Source organism: Saimiri boliviensis, chromosome 4 (assembly GCF_048565385.1).
Source record: "Saimiri boliviensis isolate mSaiBol1 chromosome 4, mSaiBol1.pri, whole genome shotgun sequence".
Classification (NCBI taxonomy): Eukaryota; Metazoa; Chordata; class Mammalia; order Primates; family Cebidae; genus Saimiri; species Saimiri boliviensis.
The window spans coordinates 20,328,028-20,342,762 of record NC_133452.1 but is presented as its reverse complement, the minus strand read 5'-3'; the positions used below and the strand labels follow the sequence as shown (position 1 = coordinate 20,342,762).

The 14,735-nt window shown below is 40.1% G+C and overlaps 1 protein-coding gene across 5 annotated transcripts in view; it reads right to left on the bottom strand.

Moving 5' to 3' along the window:
• Window positions 1-14,735, bottom strand: part of KATNA1 (katanin catalytic subunit A1) — a 41,372-nt gene that overhangs the window by 15,091 nt on the left and 11,546 nt on the right. For 3 of the 5 annotated variants that reach the window (XM_074397289.1, XM_074397292.1, XM_074397290.1), the window contains 3 exons: window positions 10,470-10,627; window positions 6,941-6,982; window positions 3,654-3,834 (listed from right to left, as the gene is read on the bottom strand). In XM_074397289.1, the coding sequence (XP_074253390.1) occupies window positions 3,654-3,834; window positions 6,941-6,982; window positions 10,470-10,627 (381 nt within the window). The remainder of the gene's footprint in view (window positions 1-3,653; window positions 3,835-6,940; window positions 6,983-10,469; window positions 10,628-14,735) is intronic. The other 2 variants (XM_010331427.3, XM_003943567.4) reach the window with 1 other exon arrangement.

Genomic DNA, 14,735 nt, shown 5'->3' with positions numbered 1-14,735 from the left:
CAACTAATTGAAAAGAAGTGAAATCACATCAAGTATCTTTTCTGACATAACAAGAGCAACTTTCAAAACTATTCAAATACAGAAAAACTAAAGAACATGTTCCTAAACAACTTATGACTCAATAAAGAAATTAAGAAGGGAAATAAAACATTTACTGAAACAAATAAAAATCAGAACATAATATACTGAAACCTATGGGATACAGCAATAGTAACACTACATGTATAGCAATAATTGCCTAGACCAGAAAGTCCAAAGATTTCAAATAACAGAGAAACACATCTCAAGGAACTAGAAGAGCAAGAACAAACTAAACTCAAAATCAGTAGAGAGAAATAAATAATAAAGATAAGAGCAAGGCCAGGTGTAGTGGCTCATGCCTGTAATCCCAGCACTTTGGGAAGCCAAACTGGGAGGATCGCTTGAGCCCAGGAGTTCAAGACCTGCCTGGGTAACACAGTGAGACTCTGTCTCTCAGAAAAAAAATTAAAAATTAGTTGGGCATGGTGTTACACGTTTATACTCCCAGCTACTCATGAGGCTGAGGCAGGAGGGTTGCTTGAGTCCAGGAAGTCAAAGCTACAGTGAGCAGTGACTGTGCCACTGCACTCCAGTCTGGTGACAGAGTGAGACCCTGTCTCCCCACCCCATGAATAAAAAAATCAGAGCAAAAAAACACTAAATTGTGACTAACACAAAAGCTAAACAAGGCTGGGTGTAGTGGCTCACAACCAGCACTCTGTGAAGCTGAGACTGGGGGACTGCTTGATTCTGAGTTTGAGACCAGCCTGGGTAACATGGTGAAACTCCATCTTTACAAAAAAAATACAAAAATTAGCCAGGCATGGTAATACATGCTTACAGTTCCAGCTACTTGGGAGGCTGAGGTGGGAGGATTGCTTTAGCATGGGTAGTGAAGGTTGCAGTGAGCCAGAATCATGCCACTGCACTTAGATAGGCAACAGAGCAAGAGACTGTCTCAAAAAAGGCCAGGCATGGTGGCTCATGCCTGTAATCCCAGCACTTTAAGAGGCCAAGGTGGAATAAATTCTAGTGTTCTGTAGTACTATAGGGTGACTGTAATTTTTTTTTTTTTTTTTTTGAGACAGAGTCTCACTTTGTCTCCCAGGCTGGAGTGCAGTGGCATGAACTTGGCTCACTGCAACCTATGCCTTCCAGGCTCAAGCAATCCTCCTGTCTCAGCCTCCCAAGTAGCTGGGATTATAGGTGTGTGCTAACATGCCCAGCTAATTTTTTTTGTATTTTTAATAGAGATGGGGTTTCACCATGTTGGCCAGGCTGATGAACTCCTGATCTCAAGTGATCCACCTGCCTCGGCCTCCCAAAGTGCTGGGATTATAGGAGTAAACCACCGTGCCCAGCCAGGTGACTGTAATTAAAAACAATTTATGGTACATTTTCAAATAACTAGAACAGATTTTGAATATTCCCAACACAAAGAAATGATAAATGTTTGAGGTGATGGATATGTTAATTACTGAATTGCTCATTACCCAGTATATACGTGTATTGAATTATCACACTGTACTCCATAAATATGTATGATTATTATGTGTCAAATTAAAAACAACAAACACAAGATTTTAAAAAACCAAAGCAATGTCTACACTTGGCTTTTATAATTAATATAGAAGCAATAATGGCATTAGAAAATTATGATTTTGCAATCAGTGCAGAAATAACTGATTCAGACAAGAATCACTGGATGCTAAAACTAGATGAATTATTGATGAAAAACAGAATATTTATATAGTCTCAAAGTACCTCCCACAAATTATTACAAAGGGTCAAACAGTAAGTTTATTGTGGAGAGATCAAGCAGACACCACCTAACCAAGCAATCCAACTTATCACCAGTAATAGGACAAACAGACATCCTGTACCTTCTTACATGATACACTGAGAGAGAGAGGAAAAAAAAAAAATCCTACCAATGATATTTCTGCCAAGAGGAAGTATCAGGCAAGCCCAAACTGAGACATAATCCACAAAATAACTGGCCTGAACTCTTCAAAAATGTCAGTCCAAGGCCGGGTGTGGTGGCTCATGCCTGTAATCCCAGCACTTTGGGAGGCTGAAGCAGGCAGATCACCTGAGGTCAGGAGTTCGAGACCCCTCTTTACTAAAAATACAAAATTAGCCAGGAATGGTGGTGCACCCCTGTAATCCCAGCTACTCAGGAGGCTGAGGAAGGAGAATCGCTTGAATGTGGGAGGCAGAGTTTGCAGTGAGCCAAGATTGTGACATTGCACTCCAGCCTGGGCAACAAAAGTGAGACTCCATCTCAAAAAAAAAAAAAAAAAAAAAAAAAAAAAAAAAAAAAAAAAAAAAAAAAAAAAATGCCAGTCCAAGAAAGGCAAAAGCTGAAAAGAGGTTTATATTCAAAGGAACTAAAGAAACATGACAACTAAATTCAATTTGTGAATCTACAATGTATTCTGATCTAGCAGGGAGAGAAGGGGGAAAAATCTCTAAATGACATTATTGGGATAACTGGCAAAATCTTATAAAGGTATGTGGATTAGATGAACAGAACTATATCAATGTAAAATTTACAGCTTTTGATAATTGTGTTGCTTTTATGTAAAAGAATATCCTAGTACGCAGGATATTCATTCTGAAGTATTTAGGTTAAAGGAGCATTATATTTACAACTTAGTCTCAAACGGTTCAGGAAAAGGGTATACAGAGGAAGAAAATGATAAATCAAGAGGGGCATAATATTAATAATAGATAAAACTAGGTAAAGTATATATGGAAGTTCTTTATGCCATTCCTGGAAATTGTCTGCTAGTCTGAAATTACATCAAAATATAAAGTTACTGGGCTGGGCGCGGTGGCTCAAGCCTGTAATCCCAGCACTTTGGGAGGCCAAGGCGGGTGGATCACGAGGTCGAGAGATCGAGACCATCCTGGTCAACATGGTGAAACCCCGTCTCTACTAAAAATACAAAAAATTAGCTGGGCATGGTGGCTCGTGCCTGTAATCCCAGCTACTCAGGAGGCTGAGGCAGGAGAATTGCCTGAACCCAGGAGGCGGAGGTTGCGGTGACCCGAGATCGCGCCATTGCACTCCAGCCTGGGCACCAAGAGCGAAACTCCGTCTCAAAAAAAATATATATATATAAAGTTACCAAAAAAAAAGCCAAAATATTTGTTGAATTGCAAGTGGGGAAAATCCCAGCCTAGATGTAGTATAAGTAAGGTTTTATCATAGCTCTCTGGCAAACAGATGACTACAACTTATTGAAATTTGGGCCAGACACAGTGGCCCATGCCTGTAATCCCAGCACTTTGGGAGGCCGAGGAGGCAGATCACCTGAGGTCAAGAGTTTGAGACCAGCCTGGCCAACTTGATGAAACCCTTTCTTTACTAATACAAAAATTAGCCAGATGTGGTGGCGCCTGCCTATAACCCCAGCTACTTGGAAGGCTGAGACATGGGAATTGCTTGAACCCAGGAGGTAGAGGTTGCAATGTGCAGAGATCATGTCCCTGCACTCCAGCCTGGGTGACAGGGTGAGACTCTCTATCTTAAAAAATAAATAAATAAACAATAAATACATTTGTACAGTCTTCATTTTTACTGTTTGGAAATAACTTTTTCATTTATGAAAATCAGTAACATTTACCTTTTCCTCTCTTCCTTTATTCTGTTCTTTCTTTTCACGACAACGAACAGCTTTCCCTCTGTCATTGTGAAGATTCTGTGCAGATGAACGATGAATTCTGACAGATGTACTTGGACGATTACCATGTGATTTAGGGTCACTGTACTGAGAAGACTGTCGTTTTCTAGGTCCTGGTGAGGGTCTAATCAAACAAAAACTTTTTAATATCATAATTGACTCCAAATGTGGATGAACACACATACTGTTTAAGTTAGAATCTATGTAAAAAGCCAATGCAACAACTGAACACAAGACACAACTGAATAAACTTCAGGATGTTGAAACCTAAGATCTAAAATTTAAATCTGGGCCAGGCACCATGGCTCACGCCTATAATCCTAGCATTTTGGGAGGCCAAGTTGGGTAGATCACTTGAGGTCAGGAGTTCAAAACCAGCCTCGCCAACATGGTGAAACCCTTTATCTACTAAAAATACAATAAATTAGCCAGGCGTAGAGGTGCGTGCCTGTAATCCTAGTCACTCGGGAGGCTGAGGCAGGTGAATAGTTTGAACCTGGGAGGTGGAAAGTACAGTGAGCCAAGACTGTGCCACTGCACTCTAGCCTGGGCAACAAACCAAGATTCCAACTAAAAAAAAAAAAAAAAACCCAAAAAATGAAAAATAAAAATAAAATAAAATGTAAATCTGATATGAGCTGTTGTTGGTGATTTAATAAATCAAATTAAATAAAAAGAAATAAATACATTACAGAAATAGTGGAGGGGAACTAATAGTCACCTGTACTTAGAAAGGAAATTGCTGTACATCAAAAATGAATGCAAAATTAGTCTGATTGTTGGAAACAGAAAAAAGCAATCATCAGAGAAGAGAGTTTTATCAAAACAACCAGAATACAGTACAAGTATTCCATTCACATTTATCCATTGGTATGTATGCAATTTGGTACCATTTACTTAGAATATACAGGTTGGGTATCCCTTATCCAAAATTCTGAGGACCAGAAGTGTTTTGAATTTTTGTTTTTTCAGATTTTGGAATATTTGCATATACATACCAGCTGAGCATCTCTAATCTGAAAATCCACAATCTGAAATGTCCCAATGAGCACTTCCTTTGAGCATGACCTTTGAGTGTCATGTTGATGCTCAAAAAGTTTTAGATTTTGAAACATTTTGAATTTTCAGATTAGGAATGCTCAATTTGTACCATCATTTTTGTGTTTTAATTAATAAAATTTAATCATTTTCCCATTTAAAAACTGATATAAGCACTAGCTATGAACAGTTACTAGAACTCAAATACGGTGCTTTACATTTACATACATCACCTCATTCCACCTGTATGTATTTATATCTTATTATTATTATCCTTTGAGACAGGGTCTTGCTCTGTCACTGCAGCCTTGACTTACCAAGCTCAAGCAATCCTCCCAGCTCAGCCTCCCAAGTAGCAAGGACTACAAGGACATGCCACCACAAAAGGCTAATTTTTTTATTTTGTAGAGACAAGGTCTCATTATGTTGCCTAGGATAGTATCAAACCCTCGGGCTCAATTGATCCTCCCACCTTAGCCTCCCAAAGAGCTGGGATTATAGGAGTGAGCTCCTGTGCTGGTCCTCATTTCGTCCTTATTTCTGTAGCAGAAATCACACTTCTCAAGCATCTGTTAGGCTCCTATTCTGCTCCCAGATTTGGTTGCAGCCACTTAAAAGGGGGAAAACAAACCAAAAAAAGGAATCCTATTCTCAAATAAACCACAGTATAGTTAGACAGAAGCTATGTAAAGCTAGGTATGTATACTACTACAAGGTGTGAAACAGACCTAGTACTATGGCAATGGGAATGGCCTCAGGAAGACAGCCTCATGGCCAACATGGTGAAATCCAGTTTCTACTAAAAATAAAAAAAAATAAAAAAAAATAAAAAAAGCTGGGCATGGTGGCACATGTCTGTAATCGCAGCTATTTGGAAGGCTGAGGCAAGAGAATTGCTTGAACCCTGGAGACAGAGGTTGCAGTGAGCCAAGATCATGCCACTGCATCATTCCAGCCTGGATGACAGAGTATGACTCCATCTAAAAAAAAAAAAATTAGCCAGGTAATTATTCCAACTACTCAGGAAGCTGAGGCATAAGAATTGCTTGGACACAGGAGGTGGAGGTTGCAGTAAGCTGAGATACACTGATGCACTACTGCACTCCAGCCTGGATGACAGGGACAGACTTTCCGAGGTGACGATTAAGTAGAGAGCTGAATGAAATAAGGGAACAGGTCATTAGGCACTGGAGCTAAGGGAAAGGCAGATGAAAGGAGTAAAGCATTTGTGTGCTTGGCTTGTTCAAGGCCACAGCACAGTGCCTGAGGGAGAGCGCTGCAAGAACTTAGGTCCTAGAGGCTGGGGGAACCAGGTCTCACAGGCCCTGAAAGACACGAAAACTCTGGGTTTTCCTGCGTGCGATGGGAAGATATTTGAGGGACATCAGCTGACTGTTAAAAGACATTTGAAAAGAATCACATCTAGTGGCATTTAAGCTATGTATAACCTTTTCAATATAAGGCTTCAATGAACCTCCTTGTACTCACATTTTTTGTGTACAGTTCTAGAAGAGAATACTGGATCAGGTAAATCTATTATTTAAATAGTACTAAAATTTAGGTGATGACAAGGTTAGAATCACCAACACAAGTAAAGAAGAAATGACTTTCTTAAGCATGAGTACAAATGAAGACTAATAGAAAAATTTTTAAAAACTTGAAAGACATCCAGTTAAGAGAGCAAGTAAAATAAAGTACAAGAAGAAATAGAAAGATGCCAAATAAAATCAAAAAAGGAAAACATAACAGTAATCTAGAGCATTCAAAATCAGGGACAGAAAATGATATTGAAGAAAGCAAGAAGCAATAAAAAGGAATACCACTTAGGGCTTAACTTCCCAACCACCACCCCTCAAAGGGACTCCTGCCTCTGCTTGTGAGACTGAGGTAACCAAATACTTCACTAAATTCAGAATCAACTGATTTTCCACTGGGAACATCTATTTGTTGGAAAAATCTGACTAATAACTGAGGAGTTATAGGACTGTTAGAGGCTGAATGTTCGTGTCCTCCCCAAAATTCATATGTTAAAGCCCCAATGCCCAATATGACTATTAGGAGTAAGGAAGTAAGAGTCCCTGATGTGATAGGATTAATGTCCTTATGAAAGACACCAAAGAATTCACTCACTCTCTCTGCCAAGTGAGCACACAGAGAGAAGGCAGCTGTCTGCTCAGGAAGAGAGCCCTCACCTGGAACCAAACTGGCCACATCTTGATCTTGGACTTTCCAGCCTGAGTGTGAGAAATAAATTTCTGTTGTTTAAGCCACCCAGTGTATGATACTGTGTTATGGTAGCCCAAGCAGACTAATACAAGACCCAAGCAATGATCCTCCAGAAAGAGAAAAGAAAAGGGCAAGTAAATAATAATAAAACAAATTAACAGGCAAAAGCAAAAACACAGCTTAACTTATCTATTAGTCTGAAATTAGGGGAAACAATTTAAATGCAGAAAAATTTTTACTCACAAATATTCACACAACATTATAATAATGAAAAAAGGGGAAAAAACATTAAGAGCATGGTTAACAATATAGGTCACATACCAGTCAGAACAATAGCAAATAACTCTTAAAAAACTACAGAGAAAAATATATGGCATGGCTTATAAACCATAAATGTTTAAAATATGAAGAGCAAATTACTTAACCTATCATAGCTTAGCCTCATCAGAAATTGGGGCTAAAAAAATTAGTACCTACCTTTTAAGATGGTTTTAAGAATTAAGTAATACATGCAAAACAACAAACGCATACCTGGCACACAGTAAATATGCAATGATTCTTGACTATTGTTTGGATTTTTCTTAGAAGAGAGTACAATGTTATAAATTATGGACATAGCACAACTACAACTATGAAAATAATGCATAAAAGATCAGAATGAAATAAACTAGGATGACTGTGATTTTCCCCCTACTTCTATGAAGTTTTTCTTTAATGAGTCTACTGTGCTTTTTTGTAGTGAACTATTATATAACAGAAAATGTAATTTACATGAAAGTGCTTATGAGGCATAGGAAAAATTTTGTAAATATCCAAAGGATATCAGGAGTCAGTAACAGAATATTAGTACAGTCCTTGCATGTGGAGATTAAGAAAATTAAATGGCGCCCAGTTGCAGTGGCTCACGCCTGTAATCCTAACACTTTGGGAGACCAACATAGGTGGATTACCTGAGGTCAGGAGCTCAAGACCAACCTGGCCAACATCCTGAAACCCATTTCTACTAAAAATACAAAAATTAGCTGGGCGTGGTGGTGCATGCCTATAATTCCAGCTACTTGAGAGGCAGAGACAGGAGAATTGCTTGAATCCAGGAGGTGGAGGCTACAGTGAGCCGAGATCTCGCCACTACACTCCAGCCTGGATGACAGAACAAGACTCCATCTCAAAAAAATAAACAAATAAAAATAAAAGTGGCTAAGAAATAATCAATACTCATTAATTGATTTTAAATGTTAAGAACATGATGGTATCGGTCTTCTCAAAGTGTGACCTATGGACCACCTGTATCAGAATCACCTGTAGATTCCTGAGTTCTTTTTTTATTATTATTTTTTTTTTATTTTTAAAGATGGGGTTTCTCCATGATGGCCAGGCTGGTCTTGAACTCCTGACCTCAGGTGATCCACCCACCTCAGCCTCCCAAAGTGCTAGGTAGGATTACAGGCATGAGCCACCACGCCTGGCAGATTCCTGAGTTCTATCCACTATCTACCATATCACATTCTCTGGGAGTGATGCCCCTGAATCCACATTTTTAATCATTTTTAATTAGAGATTGTTAGGCCTGCTATAGCAGAGAGTGCCAGATTTGTAATTATATCGTAAAACACAATACATCTATGTTCAAATCCTGGCTCTACAGTTACCAGTTTTGTGATAGTAGGGAAAAGTTACCCAACCTTATTGTACATCAGCTGTCTAATCTGAAATATAGGGAAAATATGACCTATTTGGAAGGCATATTGTAAGAAATAAATAAAATAATACCTATAGCCTAAAATAGTTCAGGGCACCATGGATGTATAATCCAGCACCTGTGATTATAAAATACAACCAGCCCGGGCTTAGTGGCTCACGCCTATAATTCCAGCACTTTCCAGCACTTTGAGAGGCCGAGGCAGGCGGATCACCTGAGGTCAGTAGCTCAAGACCAGCCTGGCCAACATGATGAAATCCTGTCTCTCCTAAAAATACAAAACTTAGCTGGGCATGGCAGTGCGGGTCTATAATCCCACCTACTCGGGAGGCTGAGGCAGGAGAAATGCTTGAACCCGGAGGCAGAAGTTGCAGTGAGCTGAGATTACACCACTGCACTACATACAGCCTGGGTGAGAGTGAGACTCCATCCCAATAAATAAAATAAAAATATAAGTAAAATTAAATAAAATATAACCAAGGCTGTCCAAAGGTAGTGAGTTATCTCAACTGATTGTTCACAGTCAGTTACAGATGAAACCCCTTGTTCTATTCTTCCTCTACTTCTCACTACTGCACTTGACTAGTATTAAAACACACACACACACACACACACACACACACACACACAAGAATTCAAAATTGCAATGAACAGATATTAAAACTGAAAACCATCTGGGCAACATCTTAATGCAAAGTTAACAGGCAATGAACGTGGGAAGTCATAAGTGTTCTTTCTAGAAAGGCATGACACATTGAATATTTAAATCTATAATACAAACTAGGAAATCTACTATGTGAGTGAAATAGATAACATCCACCTGCACACTAGTCAGTTAAAAATTATGCAGTAAAACTACACAATTGGCTATTTACAGTATTTCAGTAAATATCAGTATCACTAGTTGTTCATTTGCTAGCACTTGGTAGTAGGAAGTTGGGGGAAAAATGCCAGAGAAAACCCTAAAACTCAGAACATTTTATCTTTTAACTTTTCTCTATAAATTAAAAAGCCCATTTTTTTTTTTCAATTTTAGCAACATTATACCTTGATGAAAAGAAGTAATCTGTAATGCCTGTTTGAGAGCCATTAGTCTGACTTTCTCTCTTTACTTAAGAAAAACCTGAGGCCTGGCCTCACACCTGTAATCCCAGCACTTTTGAAGGCCGAGGCAGGAGGATCACGAGGTCAGGAGATTGAGACCATCCTAGCCAACATGGTGAAACCCATCTCTACTAAAATGCAAAAAATTAGCCAGGCATTGTGGGGCACACCTGTAGTCCCAGCTACTCGGGAAGCTGAGGCAGGGAATCACTTGAACCTGGGAGGCAGAGGTTGCAGTGAGCTGAGATCATGCCACTGCACTCCAGCTTGGCAAGAGAGTGAGAATCTGTCTAAAAAAAAAAAGAAAAAGAAAAAGAAAAAGAAAAATTCGAGGTCTAAAAAGGTTTTATTATTTTCCCAAAGCTACAGAGAATGGCAAAGACAGAAGCAGAGCCTGGATATTTCAATTCCTAACCCCATTCTCCTTCCACAAGATAACACTGTCTCTAGCACTTTAAGGTCATTCACAAAAGTACATATTTGAATTTTTCCTATCTAAATCTTATTTTTTGAAATAGGTCACAAAGGCATATGATACAAAGTTCAAGAGTTATAAAAGAGACAATATTCAGTAAAAAAAAAAAAAAAACTCCCTCACATTCCTGTCTCTCAGCCACCCCATCCTCCTCCTAGATAGAATCAATGCTATAAGCTCCTTGGGCTAACTGGTTTCTTAAAAGGTCTCCACTTACCTTCGTTCAACAGGTACAGGCATGGACCATACTTCTCCCTCAGAAGCTGGAAATTCATGCTGTGCTGCTTTCAAGGGAGTGCTGTCTAGTTTAAAGCTCTCTAGTGTTTTCATGATATCTTTAACATGTTTAGCTTCCACATTTATTTCCTGCCAAACCTGATTTCAAAGAAGAAGATGGCTCTTTAAATTTCTATAATATATCACTGTCAAAATTAACTGAGGGCCATTTATTAAAGATGTTAGAAAACTCCATTTTGATATCAGATATCCAGTAAACCACATCAAGATATTTTGTCAAAATTTTAATAATAGTTCATTAAATTTTCATTTTCCAATTGCAAAATTAATTCTGATAAAATGAATTAAATATCCAGGCCAGGCTGGGCGTGGTGGTTCATGCCTGTAATCCTAGCACTTTGGGAGGCTGAAAATGACGGATCACTTGAGCTCAAGAGTTTGAGACCAGCCTGGCCAACATGGTGAAACCCCATCTCTACTAAAAATATTACTAATTTATATTCTTATTTCAATTGCATAACAGGCTGGGCACGGTGGCTCACACCTGTAATCTCAATACTTTGGTAGGCCAAGGCAGGCAGATCACCTGAGGTCAGGCGTTCAAGATCAGCCTGGCCAACATGGTGAAACCCGTCTCTACTAAAAATACAAAAATTAGTCAGTGTGGTGGCGGGCACCTGGAATCCCAGCTACTTGGGAGTTTGAGGCAGGAAAATCACTTGAACCCAGGAGGCGGAGGTTGCAGTATAGTCTGGGCAACAGAGTGAGACTCCCATCTCGAAAAAATAAAATAAAACAAATTGCATAACAAATTGAAAAGTTAACTAAAACTTTAAAGTTCTACAAAAATAATTAGCTGGGCATGGTGGCCCATGCCTGTGGTCCTGCCTACTTGAGAGGCTGAGGTGAGACAACTGCTTGAGCCCAAAGGGAAAAAAAAAAATCAAAGTACAACTTGTGAAAGGTTTATTTTTGTCAAACTTTATTTTTATTTTTTAGAGACAAAGTTTCATTCTGTTGCCCAGGCTATACTGCAGTGGCATGATCATAGCTCACCATAACCTCAAACTCCTAGGTTCAAGCCATCCTCCCACCTCAGCCTCCCAAAGTGCTGGAATTACAGGTGTGAGCCACCATGCCCAGCCCTACTTTGATAATTTTTATGCCATTTTTAAATGCTAATTAATCCCAATTACCCTGATTTGATCATGAGACACTGTATTCAGGAGTCAAAATATAATGTGTATCCCCAAGATATGTACAACTATTATATATCAGTAAATAATTTCTAAAAAATGAATACAACACTGATCAGAATCTACTAATTCTATGACTCACTAATGGGTCACAACCTACAGACTAAAAAAGGTCTCAATTTATATGCAACCAAGATTTTTTTTAAAGCAGTCTTTTTTTGTTTTTTTTTTGAGATGGAGGCTCACTCTGTCCACTAGGCTGGAGTGCAATGGCATCATCTGGGCTCACTGCAACCTCCACCTCCTGGGTTCAAGCAATTCTCCTGCCTCAGCCTTCTAAGTAGCTGGGATTACAGGCGTCTGCCACCACACCTGGCTAATTTTTGTATTTTTAGAGACAGGGTTTCACCATGTTGGTCAGGCTGGTCTCGAACTCTTGATCTCAGGTGATCCACTTGCCTCGGCCTCCTAAAGTGCTGAAATTACAGGCATGAGCCACAGTGCCTGGCCAAAAACAGTCTTTATTTTAAAAATATTTTTGCTGGCCGGGCGCGGTGGCTCAAGCCTGTAATCCCAGCACTTTGGGAGGCCGAGGCAGGTGGATCACGAGGTCGAGAGATCGAGACCATCCTGGTCAACATGGTGAAACCCCGTCTCTACTAAAAATACAAAAAATTAGCTGGGCATGGTGGCGTGTGCCTGTAATCCCAGCTACTCAGGAGGCTGAGGCAGGAGAATTGCTTGAACCCAGGAGGCGGAGGTTGCGGTGAGCCGAGATCGCGCCATTGCACTCCAGCCTGGGTAACAAGAGCGAAACTCCGTCTCAAAAAAAAAAAAAAAAAAAAAAAAAAAATATTTTTTAGAGACAGGGTCTCATGCTGTCATCCAGGCTGGAATGCAGTGAAATGACCCTAGTTTTTTGAGAGTAAGATTCCAACTCAAAAATAAAAGAGAAAAGAAATCTTGGCCGGGCGCGGTGGCTCACGCCTGTAATCCCAGCACTTTGGAAGGCCGAGGCAGGTGGATCACGAGGTCAAGAGATCGAGACCATCCTGGTCAACATGGTGAAACCCCGTCTCTACTAAAAATACAAAAATTAGCTGGGCATGGTGGCACACGTCTGTAGTCCCAGCCACTAGGGAAGCTGAGGCAGGAGAACTGCTTGAACCCAGGAGGCGGAGGTTGCGGTGAGCCGAGATTGTGCCATTGCACTCCAGCCTGGGTAACAAGAGCGAAACCCCGTCTCCAAAAAAAAAAAAAAAAAAAAAAAAAAAAAAGAAATCTTGACTCAATTTAAAAACTAAGTCTGGACAACACAGCAGTACCCCCATCTCTAAAAAATAAATAATAAGTCAGGCATGTTGATTTGTGCCTGTGGTCCCAGCTACTCCAGTGGCTGGGGTGGGAGGATTGCTTGAGCCTGGGAAGTTAAGGCTGCAGTGAGCCATGATTGCACCACTAAATTCCAGCCTGGGGAACAGACTAACACCCTGCCTCAAAAAAAACCCTCAAAAATCTATATATAGTTTTGGCCAGGCATGGTGGCTCATGCCTGTAATCCCAGCACTTTGGGAGGCCAAGGCAGGTGGATCACATGGTCAAGAGATCGAGACCATCCTGGCCAACAGGGTGAAACCCCGTCTCTACTAAAAATACAAAAACATTTGCTGGGTGTGGTGGCACACGCCTGTAGTCTCAGCTACTTGGGAGGCTGAGGCAGGAGAATCGCTTGAACCCGGGAGGCGGAGGTTGCAGTAAGCCGAGGTCACACCACTGCACTCCAACCTGGCGCCTGGTGATGGAGTGAGACTCTATCTCAAAAAAAAAAACAAAAATAAAAACCTATATATAGTTTTGACTCAATTGTATTATAGTAATGGGTCTGAACTTAGTCTAAAAACTATATAATGATGGCTGCACATTATATATGTATTTAATGACACTGAACTGTATACTTAAAAATGGCCAAAGCCAGGCATGGTAGCTCACGTATGTAATTCTAGCACTCAGAGGCTTAGGCACGTGGATCACCTGAGGTCAGGAGTTCAAGATCAGCCGGGCCAACATGGCAAAACCCTGTCTCTACTAAAAATACAAAAGAATTAGCCAAGTGAGGTAGAACACACCTGTAATTCCAGCTACTCATGGGGCTGAGGCAGGGGAATTGCTTGAACCCAGGAGGTGATAGTTACAGTGAGCCGAGACTGCGCCACTGCACTCCAGCCTGGGCAACAGAACAAGACTCTGTCTCAAAAAAAAAAAAAAAAAAGCCAAGACAGTAAGGCGTTATGTATATTTTACCACAACAAGAAAATGGTAGGCCAGGCTTGGTGGCTCATGCCTGTAATCCCAGCACTTTGGAAGCCCAAGGCAGGCGGATCACCTGAGGTCAGGAGTTAAAGACCAGCCTGGCTAACATGGCAAAACCCGTCTCCACTAAAATATAAAAATTAACCAGGTGTGGCGGCAGGCACCTGTAATCCCAGCTACTCAGGAGACTGAGGCAGGAGAATCGCTTGAACCCAGGAAGTGGAGGTTGCAGTGAGCTGAGAATATGCCACTGCACTCCAGCCTGGGCAACAAAAGCAAAACTACATTTCAAAAGAAAAGAAAATAGTAAAAAAAACTATACATATAATATTGAAATGAAATTTAAGGTGATGTTTTGTTTTACAGCTTAAATGATTTAATCTTAAGCACCTTTAAACAAAAGTTTACACTTAAGTAAAAGTCTTTGGCCTAACAATAAAAGGTCTAAAAAGTCCTTCACTGACAAACTTCAGACTCCTTATGAAATTAAATATTTTCCAGGGCGAGAATGGTGACTCACGCCTATAATCCTAGCACTTTGGGAGGCCAAGGCAAGAGGATCATTTGAACCCAGGAGTTCAAGACCAGCCTGAACAACATAGTGAGATGCCATCTCTATAAAAAATAAAGATAAAATAAAAGATTTGCCCGTTCTGGTAATTATATGTATGTAGTAAAGGATATGGAGGAACAGATACAGGGAAACAGATTAAGTTCAAAGAGACAGGCTGTTTCTCTCA